This window comes from Erythrolamprus reginae, chromosome 1 (genome assembly GCF_031021105.1).
Source record: "Erythrolamprus reginae isolate rEryReg1 chromosome 1, rEryReg1.hap1, whole genome shotgun sequence".
In the NCBI taxonomy this organism is placed as follows: domain Eukaryota; kingdom Metazoa; phylum Chordata; class Lepidosauria; order Squamata; family Dipsadidae; genus Erythrolamprus; species Erythrolamprus reginae.
The window spans coordinates 73,815,967-73,831,103 of record NC_091950.1 but is presented as its reverse complement, the minus strand read 5'-3'; the positions used below and the strand labels follow the sequence as shown (position 1 = coordinate 73,831,103).

The 15,137-nt window shown below is 38.7% G+C and overlaps 1 protein-coding gene across 1 annotated transcript in view; it reads left to right on the top strand.

Moving 5' to 3' along the window:
• AKAP6 (A-kinase anchoring protein 6) overlaps positions 1 to 15,137 on the top strand; it is a 271,172-nt gene that overhangs the window by 188,402 nt on the left and 67,633 nt on the right. The window contains exon 9 of the mRNA XM_070734077.1: positions 7,527 to 7,673. Within this exon, the coding sequence (XP_070590178.1) occupies positions 7,527 to 7,673 (147 nt within the window). The remainder of the gene's footprint in view (positions 1 to 7,526; positions 7,674 to 15,137) is intronic.

Sequence of the window (15,137 nt, the reverse complement as noted above, 5' to 3'; positions counted from 1 at the left end):
CAATTGGTTTTTTAAAAAAACACATTACTTTATTACAGTAAAATAAAATCTTAAAAAAGAGTTTTTCTTTCAAAGAACTGTGACAAAGATATAGCCGAGGAGGTGGGAAGCTTAAATGCTGGTGCATGCATGCACACACACAAAAAAAACCCTACACACAGAGACATAGGTACTGCCTGTCTCACTCTCAGTGAATGTATTCATTCCTTGTTGAAATTAAACAAAATGATTTTTTTTGTTTTTCACTTGCAGGTTCATTAAGCCTTTTCATTGTGTAACAATGACATTGTGCTATTTTTTAAAAAAATATTCTTTCTCAGAGGACTTTACAAGAGTAAGTTATACTTGGAGTAAAGTTTAGTGAAATACACTTTTTTAAAAAATTGCTTTTTGAACTTCTGCTAGAGAATTTTCAATTCATTTTAATGTAGGAGTCTGATTTATATTAAAAAAATTATACAGTGTATCCCCAACTAAGAATATATAACCAAAGTACTATGATTTCTAGATCATGCATTTGCAATAGCTTAGAGAAAAAGAAAACAAATTTTTAACCCTGGAAATTATCTGCTTATGAATTCGGGCTACCTTAAATCGTATTGCAGTTCCCCCCCCCAAGGCTTAGCAACAAATTTGTCCCAATAATAAGAAAACTAATTATTCATTTAGAAGGACAGCTATAGAAGTCTTTACAATTTTTCTGTGCAGATTTTTGGTATGCTCTGATAGTAAGAGATTGAAAGGAGTTTGAAAAAAGTAATGGCTGCTAGACAAAAATATTCATTCTAAAACCAACCAGATATTCTGATTGTACTTGCAAAATATATGAAATATGGAATATAATCTTGCCTCTGGATTGTTTGTAAAATGTCTTGCTTTGGTGCTAGGAAAGGACTTGGTGCCTACGAGCTGTTGTGAAGGATAGCCTGGCCTCCAGCAGATTCCTTCACTCTGCATGTATACAGCTGAGCTTTGGACCCTGGGTTTCAGAATAAAAAGAGTCTTTGTTCATTAATGAATGGCATTAGGCATGGGCTTCCTGAGGGGCCACCATGAAGCCTAGGCGTGAAGAGCAGGAATATTAGCCAGAGAGCAAAGGGTGTATATGTATCTAGGCAGATGACAGGCAAAGATTTGAGTCATGCATAGGTATCAGTTTTAATGCAATGTACATTTATTAATGTAATTGGAGAATGTATCCACAGGGCAGTGTTCCTAATAAGAGGCTCTGTGCAGCCCATAGGAAGAAGTTATTTGCAAATGAAATGCACGTATAACATGTGTTGTATGTGCTCATACATGATATGTATTTATATCTGGTAATACAGTAATTCCTTAGCAAGAGAGAAATCTATGAGCACTTGCAGAGTGTTTCAATGAAATCTGAGGCATTGTCATTGTTTAATTCCTTTAAGTAATGGGCATTATTCTGTTGTTATGAAAACAAGCCTAAAATACATGATGTAAAATATGAAAAAGTGAACCCCACTCCCAATAATATTCAACCATAGACAAGTATTCCTTGACTTAATTTTTCATTCCTTTATAATCACAGCTTGCTATGTTTGGTATGTCTGGTCTCTTTTTACTTTATTTCACAGACGCACCATACAAAAGTCTTACAATAGATGTCTTAATCTCTCTGTGTGCTTTTAAAGCAATATTTTGAATTCTATAATACAGCCTTTTTTTCTTTTCCTTTCCTTTCTTTTCCTTTCCTTTCCTTTTTTCTTCTTCGCTTTTTTCCTTCTGAAGTTTTATTACAGCAAAATTCCCAGGGAGCTTTAGACCCAAGGGCTGCATAATATTGCCCTAACATTTCACTCTATGGCAATAATATGAATCTAGATACTGATTTTTGTGGGGCGAGGATGGGGCAGGAGTACCCAATGCAGTTCTTTCATGAAAAGCATGCAATAAAGACTTGGTCTGTTATTAAATGTCAAAATTATTATTGTTGTTATTATTATCATTAATCACAGAGTTGACATCCACATTCTTTTCATAATGATTTCTTTCTTTGACCTCTTAGTGACTAGGCATCTTGTTCTTTAACACTGAAGGAGACAAAAAAAATGCTTAGTTGCTCAATGAGTGCCTTCTAGGCCGGTTTCAAAATGGCTTATTCTTCTGGTTTCCATGGTGACAATTAATGCTGTTTCAAGGCATTGTTCCAGCCTCTGTTTGGACAGAATTTTGGGGGTGTGATTTTTCACACACATACACACACACACACACACACACTTACTTTTAAAGAAAAAGCTGGACACTTTAGGAAACATTCATCACAAAATTCTCTTCATAATTTTTTCTACGTTTCCTGATTATGTTCCAGTGAAATGTCTTTAGTACAAACTTTTTATGAGATATCCAACGTGTATTGATTTTAATTACTTTAAAAGATTGTAAGTGGAGAAAGAAAAAAGAATGAGGGAAAGAGAAGGGAATCAAAATTCCTCAGCTTACATCACGCTCCTGCCTTTTTCTCTTGAGTGGATTCAAAATAAACCTCTTCTATTTGTCCATAGATATAACTATCTGACTTTGCCATAAAAATATGTAAGGGTTTTTTTCTGCGGGCAAATGAAGTAGAAAAATAAACAATTAAATCATTTTATTTATTGTAGCTATTGTTGGATGGTGGAAGGAAAAAAAAGGAAATGATGTGACTTTTAAAATTCTTAATCTCATTGTTGGCTATTGAACAGTAATCTATATCATAACATTCACATCCTGTCACAATACAGCCGTCTTTGCTCACTTAATGCTTCGGGTAGAATGAATATGAAGATTAAATTATCTTCTCACCACAGGATAAAGGACTCCTACTAGACTAGGGTTATGCAGCACTGATAGAGCTGGGAAGTTAATTTTGCAGAGTATAGGTGTTTGAAGGGTAAAAAAAAATTGCTATCAGAACCTTAGCTCAACAGTACAGTAAGCATTTTTCTCACAGTGAAATAAATACTGTAACTTCAGTTTAAATCCTTTACCTTTAAACAATACTGTACTACTGTTCCTTTCATAGCTGGTGCATCTTTTAATGAAATATCCCCCCCCCCATAACTTTTTCAGCCACTGTACAATGCATATTCTAACAATAGCCTCTTTTGTGACTCCATTTATGTAGTATGACACCCTGTGAGAGAGACAGAAAGCATATAGAAACCTAACCTATTTATTTAATGTAATAATCTTTTACAGCATCTGTCACAAGGACTTTTCATATCATGCTGCATAATGCAACCGATTCATTTAGAACCAAAATTAAATGATACCCATTAGGTCTTTATGATAACTAGAGTATTATTGTTAAGAGACATATGCTGCCTGATTTGTTTAGATGTTAATCTTTACCAGCTCAAAAATACAGCTATAATACTTTTCAGCCCAAAGCAAAAAAAAAACCAAACCCCACCCCAGTTTAATACAGGTGAAAATTATTACTAAGCAAGTCCAAAACATAGTCAGATAATTCGAGAACTCCCTTCGACTTTCTAGGAAAAATGCAAAATAAGTGAAACCAGGTACATTGCAGTGCACTATCTAGCTTAAACAGACTTGGATTTCTCTTGATATTATGCATACTTACAGAAATAATTATGTAAATCTTTTTCAGCTATATCATCTTTAAATAGAAATCAGATTACATAAAGCAGATTGTAATCTCCTCTAGTCACCCTTTCCAGTTGAAAAGGCAATCATATAGTGCCAAGAAGCATACTTGTTGGCAATTTTAGTCCAGGGAAAAGGTTAGCTATTCTCTGATCCAATCCTATCATTTGAAACCTGATTACTTCTTGTTAATGCAGATTTCTTTTAAAAAAGGAAAACAACTTCTACTTTCCTTTTCACATATTGAAAAGACAAGTTTGTTTTATAAATCTAGACAATCATTGGTTGCCTCTTATACATATTCATGCTTATTTTTTGATACACTGGCATCTGATCTGTGTTCATTAATAATGAGAAATACTTTAAACCATCTAATTTAAAACATTTTGCTCTGTGATCCACAAATGACTAATATTTGAAGTTGGCAAAATATAAATGATATTCATGTGCAGTGCAAATGAAAGATTAAAATATGAAATTAACAATATGCAAACATATTCATGCAAATACTGAGGATCTATTAGCTGAAAGAATGATTTCACACCTTCCTTGTTTTCTGCTAAGTACCCTTCAATTATATTTTTGTTTTGTTTTGTCAGGCAACGTGTTCTTGGATATGAGAAAAGCACCCATGTTTCAAAGGTTCTTTAGTCTACTTTGACTTTGATCTAGTTTCTTCTGGTTTTAAGAAGTTTTTTTTCTTCAACAGCAGCAGAAGGAACTTTATTCTTCAGGTTTCAAAACAGCCTAATGTTAAATGTGCAAATTGCTAATAGACAAGCGTGATTTATACGATACTTTCAAATGCTTTTTTTTGGACAATTGTGTATTGTACTAGTATCTAAATATATATTATCAATGTAGCTTTCAAACAGAAAGAAAATGAACTTGTGTGTGTGTGTGTGTGTGTGTGTGTGTTCATGTCTGTGTATATGTGTGTGACAGAAACAGAGAAAAAAAATCATCTAGTAATAAGTTGTTGTTGGAAGTGGGGTGCTTAGTAAACTGCCTGTGGTTTGCTCAAATTTATTTCAGAGTCTTGCAAATTGGCTAAGACATCTGTGGGAGGAGGCGTTATCTATACTTTATATGTTGTACATGAATTACACCATAATATAATTGATGTATGTCATTTGCATGGTGATATAATAACATGTGATATTATTATGGCTTCTGTGCATAAGCAAAGTGCAAGATCAGGTGATACAGAATTTTCTAAGCCTATATCTTCCACTGATGGCAGAATTGCAGTTCTAAAAATTGGTGGCTATGATTGAGAATCTGGGTAGCACCATTGAAAGAAGGTTGCTATAAGAACTGTCTAGGCCAGGGGTAGGCAAAGTTGGCTCTTCTATGACATCTGGACTTCAACTCCCAGAATTCCTGCTAGCATAGGAATTCTGGGAGTTGAAGTCCACATGTGATGGAAGAGCCAACTTTGCCTATTCCTGGTCTAGGCTCATGATGGCGAATCTCTGGAACGAGTGCCACAGGTAGCACGCAGAGCCATATTTCCTAGCACTCTGTTTCTATATCTCAGTTCCAGTATGGATGTGCATACCGGCCAGCTGATATTTGGCTCAAGCAGAGGATCTGGGAGTGCTTTTTTGGCCTCTGGGGGACCTCCGTAGAGCCTCTGGGGGAGAGTTTTCACCCATTTTCACTTCAGAGAAGCATCTGGAGCCTGGGGAGAGTGAAAAACAGGCCTTCCAGAAGTTAGAAAATGGGGGGTCTCATGCGTGCATGGACAGGGCATAGGGCAAATGGGGGAACATTGAATTGTGGGTTTGGGCACATGCACATGTGTGATAGCGCACACTTCCACACTTTCGGTACCCAAGGAAAAAAAGGTTCTCCATTACTGGTCTAGGCATTTAGTGGCTTTCTGTGTATTCTGCAATACAAAGAATGAGATCCAAAGTCATATCACCTTATTTTGTATGCTTACTACAAATTAATTTTAGTTTCTCAGGCAGTAAACTCCTTTTTTGTGTTCATAGTAAACTTTTTTCTCAGTGAAGATGTCTTCAAACATGACAGAAAAATGTATCTGCTGGCCCTTCAAGCCAATGCACGAGCTAATGTGCTATCCATGAATTATTTGACCTATATTCTCGTGTTGAGTGAGTCAGCCATATGCTTCCAGACAAGACATTGTCCTGGTTACCAGGCCAACTGTGCCTGCTCTTCAGAAGACCCAGTGGAAAGGAAATGATTATTTGCCAATTCATAAACTAAGGCTAGGGGGACAAGTGAATACATTCAGATTATGATATGGATTGAGATTTGTTGGCAAATGTAAAAGTATTTTAAAATGCAATTAAGATTCATATGCCCTTGAATAAGATAAAGTCATTCACTGGATCCCAGCCAAAAAAACAATTTGTATGTGGGAACATTAAAAAAAAAACCAGTTTCTCCCAAGGTACAAGGAAATTTATAAACCTCATCTTTAAAAAGTTTCCATATCAATATTTTTTCTTGTTATAAGTGAATTATTTTCATTCACATGAATTAGAATTGGGAACCAATCAAATACAGAGATCCTACTGAACAGAGTTGGAAGCTATCTTTAGGTCACAGTTGTCTTCATTATTCTCATTTTGTTTGTATAATTTAAAAAAAAACATTTAGAAATACTGTATTTTTCAGATTATAAAATGCACTGGAATATAAGACACATCATAGTTTTGAGGGAGGAAAACAAGGGAAAAAAGGCCTCTGCCTCCCATCAATTTGCCAAACAGCACAGAAGATATACACTGTTTGCTGTGTATTTCTGTACATGTGTGCCTGACCCATAGAAATAGCAAAGAATTGGAGAAATATACATTAGGGCAGTTTATTAATCCCATCAAGTTTTCTTAAACGTAATCACACTAACTCCTCCCATTATTTAAATCGATCTACTCCAAATATGACTAAGTCTGGATTTAACTCAGCTGCCTTATCTTAATACTAATACTCAATACTAAAACAGGACATTTCAGATTATACTTTTACAGATCTTTAAAACTGATGTTGCCTTCTGGAGGTATTCTCTGTTATTTAAAAAAAGATACAATAGCACTTCAGATCAACATTTATTTTAAAAAGCTTCTTCATTTTGTTAAGTTGTTTAGAAAAATAATAAAGCAGTATTTAAAAAATAAGTCTAATAATTTGAACATTCTATAGACATTTATAGTTATTGACTTACCTCCTTGCAGCAAAAAACAAACAGCCAGTTTCAGCCTTTGCCTCCCCCTGCAGCAATTTGTCTCCCTGCAGCTTTAGTTTCACTTTCATTTTAGCCCATGGGCTTGCTGGTAACCTCAATCAATCAGCTGAATGTCGGGAGGCAGATAATCAGGGTTTTGTGCTAATCAGGCTCTGCTGCTGTTTGCTGCAAGGAGATAAATTGCTGGCAGACAGAGACCAAAGAGTGAGGATGGCCGGTAAAAAGGTGCATCTGATATTCCGAAAAACAGTACATGAATTACATAATAGTGAGATCATATTCAGTCCAGAGTGCAGAGAAGAGCAGCAAAGATGATTACGGGACTAGAAGCTAAAACATATGAAGAACGCTTGCAGGAACTGGGCATGGGTAGTCTAGTGAAAAGAAAGACCAGGGGTGACATGATAGCAGTGAGGGGCTGTCACAGTGAAGAGGAGATCCAGCTAGAAATAAGGAGAGCAGTCAACCAATGGAAACAGTTTGCCTTCAGAAGTTGTAGGAGCATCATCACTGGAAGCTTTCAAGAAATGACTGGAAATAGTATAGGGTCTGCTGCTTGAGCAGGGGGATAGACTAGATGACCTACAATGTCCCTTCCAATTCTGTTATTCTGTTCCTCTTACTTTGTAAGATTATATTTTAATTAAAATTATTTTTCTATAGCTAACTCATCTTTTTTTTTTAATTTTAGAGATACAGTGTAGAAATGTCAATCAGACATCCCAAAAAGATGGAATTGCTGAGTAAAGTCGAAGCTCTGAAGAGAAGTGGTGTTTTATTACCAAGTGATCTCCTTGAAAAAGTGGATTCAATTAATGGAAAATGGGAGCTGCTTGGGGTATTTGCATTTTTATTACTGTTTGTGGGTTCTAGGTCCTTTTTCTGTATCTTAAAGTATGCTCAGTGTCTGATATATAATATGAAACTCAAATTATCTCTTTCATTCAATTCACTAGATACATTTCAAACATACTATTATAGGAACATTTTCTTGTCTGTTTTTTGTTATTTGTTTGTGCCTGGTCTGGCTTTAATAATTTGAGTACTTTAAGACAAAAAAAATATAAGTAAAATATGTCATGTATTATGGGTATGCACCAAGTCAGCTCTAATACAGTATACACTATAATACAGATATACATGGACTGTCATGCTTGAGTGAATATTAATAGAATTTATTCTGAAGGTACATGTTAGAGACATCTACTCTTTAACTATTTACTATACCCTAAAGATGAAAAGTGGGGATGTCACTACATATTTCACGTCATACTGATGCTGCTGAGAATAAATGGGCAAATATTGCACCAATCTGAAATCGCAACTCTGGAGGAAGCAAGCAACCAGTATGTGCTTCATAGCGACATGTACAGCTCATCTTTGACAAAAGAAGTAAACAAAAAAGTAAAGATTTTATATAATTCATTTCATACTATAATAGCCCCACTGTCAATCAAATGGGAAATTCTAACATTTGCAGCACAGGAAATCCTTTAGCGGGATACCAATAAGGCATTATGTCAGAAACTTTACTACCAATTGTTGAAAGGTATGTGAGAGGACAAATGTGTTTCTATTCTCTATTCCTTCCTTTAATTTGGGTCACCCAAGATCAAAGGTCAGGTAAATTTACAAACTAAAGGATAAACTCAGGGCCGCCGATAGACGGGTATTACTGGGAGGGGCGTACCGGGCCCGGGAAAATTGAATAATGGGGGGGGGGGCGGCGCTTCTCCTGCTGAGCCCAGTCCTCTCCCAGTGGCTTTCGGCTCCTCCCGCCGAGGAGCTGCAAGGCTGGCCTCGGAGCCCCGCGCGGCCAGCGTTCCCTCGTGCCCGGCGGGCTCCCCTTTCCTAAACCCCCACCAGCCCCCTCCTTCCCTTCCCGCCCTGCCCTCCTTCCCCGAGGCGACCCTTGCCCATCATCCCCTGCCAGGCAATGGGGCAGCGGGACTGCTAGATGGGCAGCTCTTCCAGCGAGGGAGGGAGGCGCCAATTTGGCCAGGTAAGGAGACAGAGTATCGGGGGGGGGCACTCTGTGAGAAAAACGGGTGGACTGCCGAACAGAGGCCCCCTAGCCCCAGGGGATGCCCGTTCATGGGGGTTACCAAAAAAAAAAGGCGCACCCGGGAACAACCCGATCCCGGGGGCTGCTCAGCGGTGCCGCGGAACTGGCTGAGGAAAAGAAAGGCAAGGGGGGGAGGTAGCCAAGCCTGTCTATCCGCCCCCGTTCCCCCCTAAATCCGTCACTGTCGCCTCTGCCAGCGCCAGCCCACGGGACAAAGCCGGCCACGTAGCCACAGCCGAATATGCCGCCTGAGAACGGCCCAATCCCGGGGGCTAGCAGGCAGGGCAGGCAGGCAAGTGAAGGCCCAGCCAGAGCAAGAAGCCCATCCACCCCCTTCCCCTCCTTTCTCCTTCCGTCACCCTCCGTCTCCGCCCCCGCCTGCAACACCCGAGACCTAGTCACAAGCTGCTGTCCACAAGGGGGGAGGGAACGCTATGGGGGTAATGACATTTTTAGCAGATCGGCAGGACCACATCTTTCTTAAAAATTAAGGTTTTTTTAAACCATCTGCGCATGCGTTGTTGTGCTAGCCAGCAGGCTAACCGGGATGAGGCAAAGGGAGGGCGAGGAGAAACAAGCAGGTTGCAGTGGCCAATCAGCACCGCCTTCCGGAGCTGCATAAATCAAATGGTCAGCCAGCAGCTAAGGAGCTTTTTTACTTTGGAGGCAACCCAGCGCTTAGGATCCAGGGCGCCTCTCAATTGTGCCCTCTCCCTGGACTGGGAGCAGCTGTGCATAGGGGGATACGAGTTGCCTTCTCTCTCCTCACCAGCCCACCCCCACCCCTCCGTTTCTCTCTCTTTTCTCTTTTTTTAACCCCCCCCCATCACCAGTTAGGGCAGGCCAGCTAAGATCAGGCTTTGAAATGAAACCCCCCTTTCCCCTCTCAACCCCCGAATCTAGGCATTCTTCCCGCGGCAACCCCTTCCCTTTGGGCAGAGGGGGAACCAGCGGGACCCACTGCCTGATCCAAAGGGATCCCGGAGATCCTGAGACTTGGCTCTTCAGCCCTTCCGCCCCACTCCACCCCTTTCCCTTTCTGTCCTTCCTCTGTCTTCTTTCCTTTCTCTTTCCCTCCTTTCCCCATTCCTTTTCCTTTCCCTTATTCTTTCCCTTTCTTTTTCTTTCTGTCATTCTTCTAGCTCCTTTCCCTTTCCCCGTCCCCCTTCATTTCTCTTTCCCTTTCCTTTTGCTTTCTTTCTCTTTCCTTTCCCTTTCTGTCCTTCTTCTATCTTCCTTTCCTTTCCCTTTCTTTTTTGCATATTCTCTCCTTCTATCTTCTTTTCTTTCTTTTCCTTCACCTTCTTTTCCTTTCATTTCTCCTTCTGCAGGGCCACCATCAGGAATTTTGGGGCCCCATACAGCCTAAGTGTCTGGCCTCCCCCCGCCATTTTAAAACTATTTTAAGTCGCCAAGCCACTCCATCCCCCGGGGATCATATCCCGCTTCACGCCAAGCGAGGCGGTCCCATAGGCCAGTGTTTCCCAACCTTGACAACTTGAAGATATCTGGACTTCAACTGGCTTCGCTGGCTGGGGAATTCTGGGAGTTAAAGTCCAGATATCTTCAAGTTGCCAAGGTTAGGAAACACTGGCCTATGGGACCGCCTCGCTTGGCGTGAAGCGGGAAATGATCCCCGGGGATGGAGTGGCTTGGCGACTTAAAATAGTTTTAAAATGGCGGGGGGGGGGCAGACACTTAGGCTGTATGGGACCCCAAAATTCCTGATGGTGGCCCTGGATAAAGTCATAGGTAAGCAATCATTTTCTTAAAAGTTCTACACTTTCAAACTTTTAAATAATAACCTTAAAAACAATGGATGCACTCCCGCCTCACTGTATCCATCTCCTGCAAAAAATAGTTTGAATGCAGTGTGATTCAGCTATACATAAGCAAACAATAACAATAGTCATAAAAATCAGAATAATGAGAAAGAGGGGGGGAGTAACATAAGATAGCACTCTCATACAATTCACAATCAGAAAGAGGGTTAATCAGTGTTGAATTCCAGTCCAAATTCAAGTTCCAGGAGCTGAAAGTCAAAAGATGCTGTTCTACATACCTGCTGATTACAGCTCTAATGGCAATGGCAGAGAAAACAAAGAACAAAGAGGCACATATGGGAGCATATTGCTTTTTAAATCACCTTCCAGAAGATAGCACTTTGAACTGACCTTAGAATCAAACCAGGAGTTAATTAAATGAAATAAGAATGGAATAATAGATTCTGAAAAACATCCCCATCAGACTTCTATATCAGCCATTTTTGACATGTTATGTAGGCAAGATCACATGTAATGTATTCAGTAACTAATATATGATCAAAGTCCATGCAGAGAGCCATTTCTCAGAATTCTGCACTGAAGATTTTATTGTGAGTCAACCATCCAAAAAACCAATTTCTGTACATCTACCACTTTTGATGAATCAAAATATCTTCTGAAAATTGGCACTTTTAGATTGAGGCATTTAAATACTGCAAAATAAAAATGCAATGTTTTTGGGGGAAGAAAAGTTTCTGACCTTAACATTTACAAAATATTCCCTGAGGCTGACCTCTATGACCCAATGATGTTTTGGAAATATTATTAAGCAATGCCTGCCCATATTTGCCTCTGTCTGTACACTTTGGCCACCTATTACTGAAAACACTCAAACTGGAAAAAGAATTACACATACTATGCTGAATGGGTGGATATTTGATATGATGAGTTTTGATAGCATTGATCATCTGCTGAGGGTGGCATTAGATTTATTTATTTATTTATTTATTTATTTATTTATTTATTTATTTATTTATTTATTTATTTATTTATTTATTTATTTATTTATTTATTTATTTATTTATTTATTTATTTATTTATTTATTTATTTATTTATTTATTTATTGGATTTGTATGCCGGCCCTCTCCAGAGACTCAGAGCGGCTAACAGCAACAATAAAACAGTGTACAATAGTAATCTAATACTAAAAACGATTAAAAACCCATTAATATAAAAACCAGACATACATTCATACATACCATGCATAGAATTGTAAAAGCCTAGGGGGAAAGAAGATCTCAATTCCCCCATGCCTGATGGCAGAGGTGGGTTTTAAGTAGCTTACAAAAGGCAAGGAGGGTGGGGGCAATTCTAATCTCTGGGGGGAGTTGGTTCCAGAGGGCTGGGGCCGCCACAGAGAAGGCTCTTCCCCTGGGTCCCGCCAAGCGACATTGTTTAGTTGACGGGACCCGGAGAAGATCCACTCTGTGGGACCTAACTGGTCGCTGGGAGGTGATGAGGGCATGAGTGACTGTGAGCAGTGACTCCCGGTCCAAGTAGGGTCGCAACTGGCGCACAAGGCGAACCTGGGCGAACGCCCCCCTCGCCACAGTTGAAAGATGTTTCTCTAATGTGAGCTGTGGATCGAGGAGGATGACCAAGTTGCGAACCTTCTCTGAGGGGGGCAGTGATTCTCCCCCCAGGGTAATGGACGGACAGATGGAATTGTCCTTGGGAGGCAAGACCCACAGCCACTCCGTCTTGTTTGGGTTGAGTTTGAGTTTGTTGACACTCATCCAGGCCCCAACATCCTCCAGGCACCGGCACATCACTTCCACTGCTTCATTGGCTGGACATGGGGTGGAGATGTATAACTGGGTATCATCATTAGATTATGTTTCCAACAGCTGCTTTAGATAGTCCCAAATTTTTAATCATATTCAGCAGCAATAGTATTTCTAATTCTGTTTCTTTTGTTTTCATTAGGAAAAAGCAATCCCTATGTCATATAACATTTCTCTCTTTCCAAGTCCCTTCCACTAGCAAGATAGATACTGTGTGATGTGGAAAGGACTATTTCATATCAAACTCAAATTCCCCTTGGGCATGCAAAATTAATTGTTCATCTTTTTAAATCAGTGCATTTCAAGAACAATCCTAAATTCTTGGTTACCCCAGAAGCATATACAGTCAGTCAGAAAAGCAATTAATCAACTTTCCTTCATTAAAATAATCAGATTTTAAAACAGAAATAAAAGACCACTCTGCCATTTAAAATGCATTTTAAAGGTCCTTTCTGTTTCTATCAAGAAGCAATTTTATATTACATTTTCAAATTAATTTCTGCATTTACAAAAAAAGTTGCTTTTTCTTCTTAAATGAAATTTCACGTCTAATGAGCAGTTTTTGATGGAGTTTTCTTTAATTTAATATGAAAAACTGTGGAAACTAACAACACCATGCATACTGTTTAATTGGCATGATTACTTTTAATTGGCATAAAAAAATTAAAGACAAGGATTTTAACTTCTAACAATGGTAAAATAGAGAGATATGGTTTTTAATATTACTTTCATCTAAGGTGAACAGTGTGGAATGGAAATACATTAGAATGAAATGTCAGTGGTGCGTACAGTTTAATCTGTGAAATTTTGTCCCCTGTGCTGAATATTACTCAGTCTCAATTGCATATTAAACAACCCTATCAAGGCAGGCATTGGCATCTGCTGTGCTGACACAAATTGTGAATTAAATGAAATTGATGTCCTCTGTCGTATATTTATGAAGACGGACCATTCTCTGAAGTATTCTGTTTATGAAGAATTTATGATTGCAAACTGTTCCAGAACAAAAAAGTGGCAATAAATTCTTTTTTGTGACCCTACCCACCAAGGGCATTGATTTCACCTCCTGCTGCTACTTTTGTTACAGCGTAAAAACAATAGCGAAAGCTGGATTCCACTGAGAGCCTTCAAATTATCAATATTTGAGCCATCAAAATAGAAGGGTGTTGCCAAGAATGCTTGCTTTATTCTGTTACGATCTCCCAAACACATTATTTGCACAATGTTTGAGAATAGATGAGTATCTGTTGATTTAATTCAGTATGTATTTCATACACTATTGTTAGGCTGTTAAATTCTCAAAACACTTATTTCCCATTTCACTGATTTGAATGGGACTAATCCTAACTTGCTCTCCCTTTATTAATCCATTTATTATTAAAGCCAAAGAAGGTCTAGCTTTTGGAAGCCTTGACAGCAATAACTCCAATTACAATGCAACCATTCACATAATGTTAATGAGGGATCCTTGGTGCCTTCTGAGATTGCTTGTTTTCTTGCAAGCATTTCATTACCTTAACTAGGTAACATCATCAGTGCTAGTATGGAGTGCTATTTACTGTCACTTTATATTCTGGTTTCTTGCCAGTCTGTGCGGGTGGGGGTGATCTTAGGACTCCTCATTTCAACCCAGAGCTACAAATATTGTCCTTTATTGATACATAATTTTGAAGTAATTACAATAAAAACCAGGTCTTTAATGCCTCCAATTTGGCTATTACCTAAAGTAGCATAAGTGAACCCAAACAATTATATATGCAAAATGAGTGGTGATTAATGATAGTAGCCTAATAAATACCTAGGTTAATAATAATAATAATAATAATAATAATAATAATAATAATAATAATAATAATAATAATAATACATACATACATACATACATACATACATATATACATGCACACACATATCTGTATCAATATCTATTTTTCAGATCCAACAAGAACAAATATGAAACCATTTTTGGATGGTATCTCTGCCATGTTAACACTGTTTTAAAATGATGTTTGATGGAGTAGGTTGTCTTGGGTATAAGTAAAATGCTAGCTGAATATTAGATTCCTGCAGTCCCATTTCCACTTTTTGAAAAAAATGAAAGGATTGGTGAGTACACGAGAGGATTGGTGAGAATTTCTACAGAATCTGAGAATTGGCATCAATTGATTGGAATCACCAAAGAATCCCAATAAATTGACTTATAACTCTGCAATCTAAAGGCTAAGGTACATGCTTATATTAACCGTATCCGTACAACAAATCAAAATGATTTTAAGGTCATCAGAGAAAACTCACAAAAGATTCTGAATGGGAAAAAATGTATTTAAAGAATTATACAAGAATGTCTGTTGTATATCATTGTTTGCTATAAAATCTGTTACACCCATCCCATATAGCAGTGGTGGCGAACCTTTTTTTCCCTTCGGTGCCAAAAGAGCATGGGCATGCACTATCACACATGCACGAGTGCCCACACCCATAATTCAATGCCTGGGGAGGGTGAAGACAGCTTCCCCCGCTGCCTGAAGGCCCTCTGCAGGCCAGAAACAGCCTGTTTCCCAACTTCTGGTGAGCCCAGTAGGCTTGTGTTTCACCCTCTTCAGGCTCCAAAGCTTCCCTAGAGCCGGGG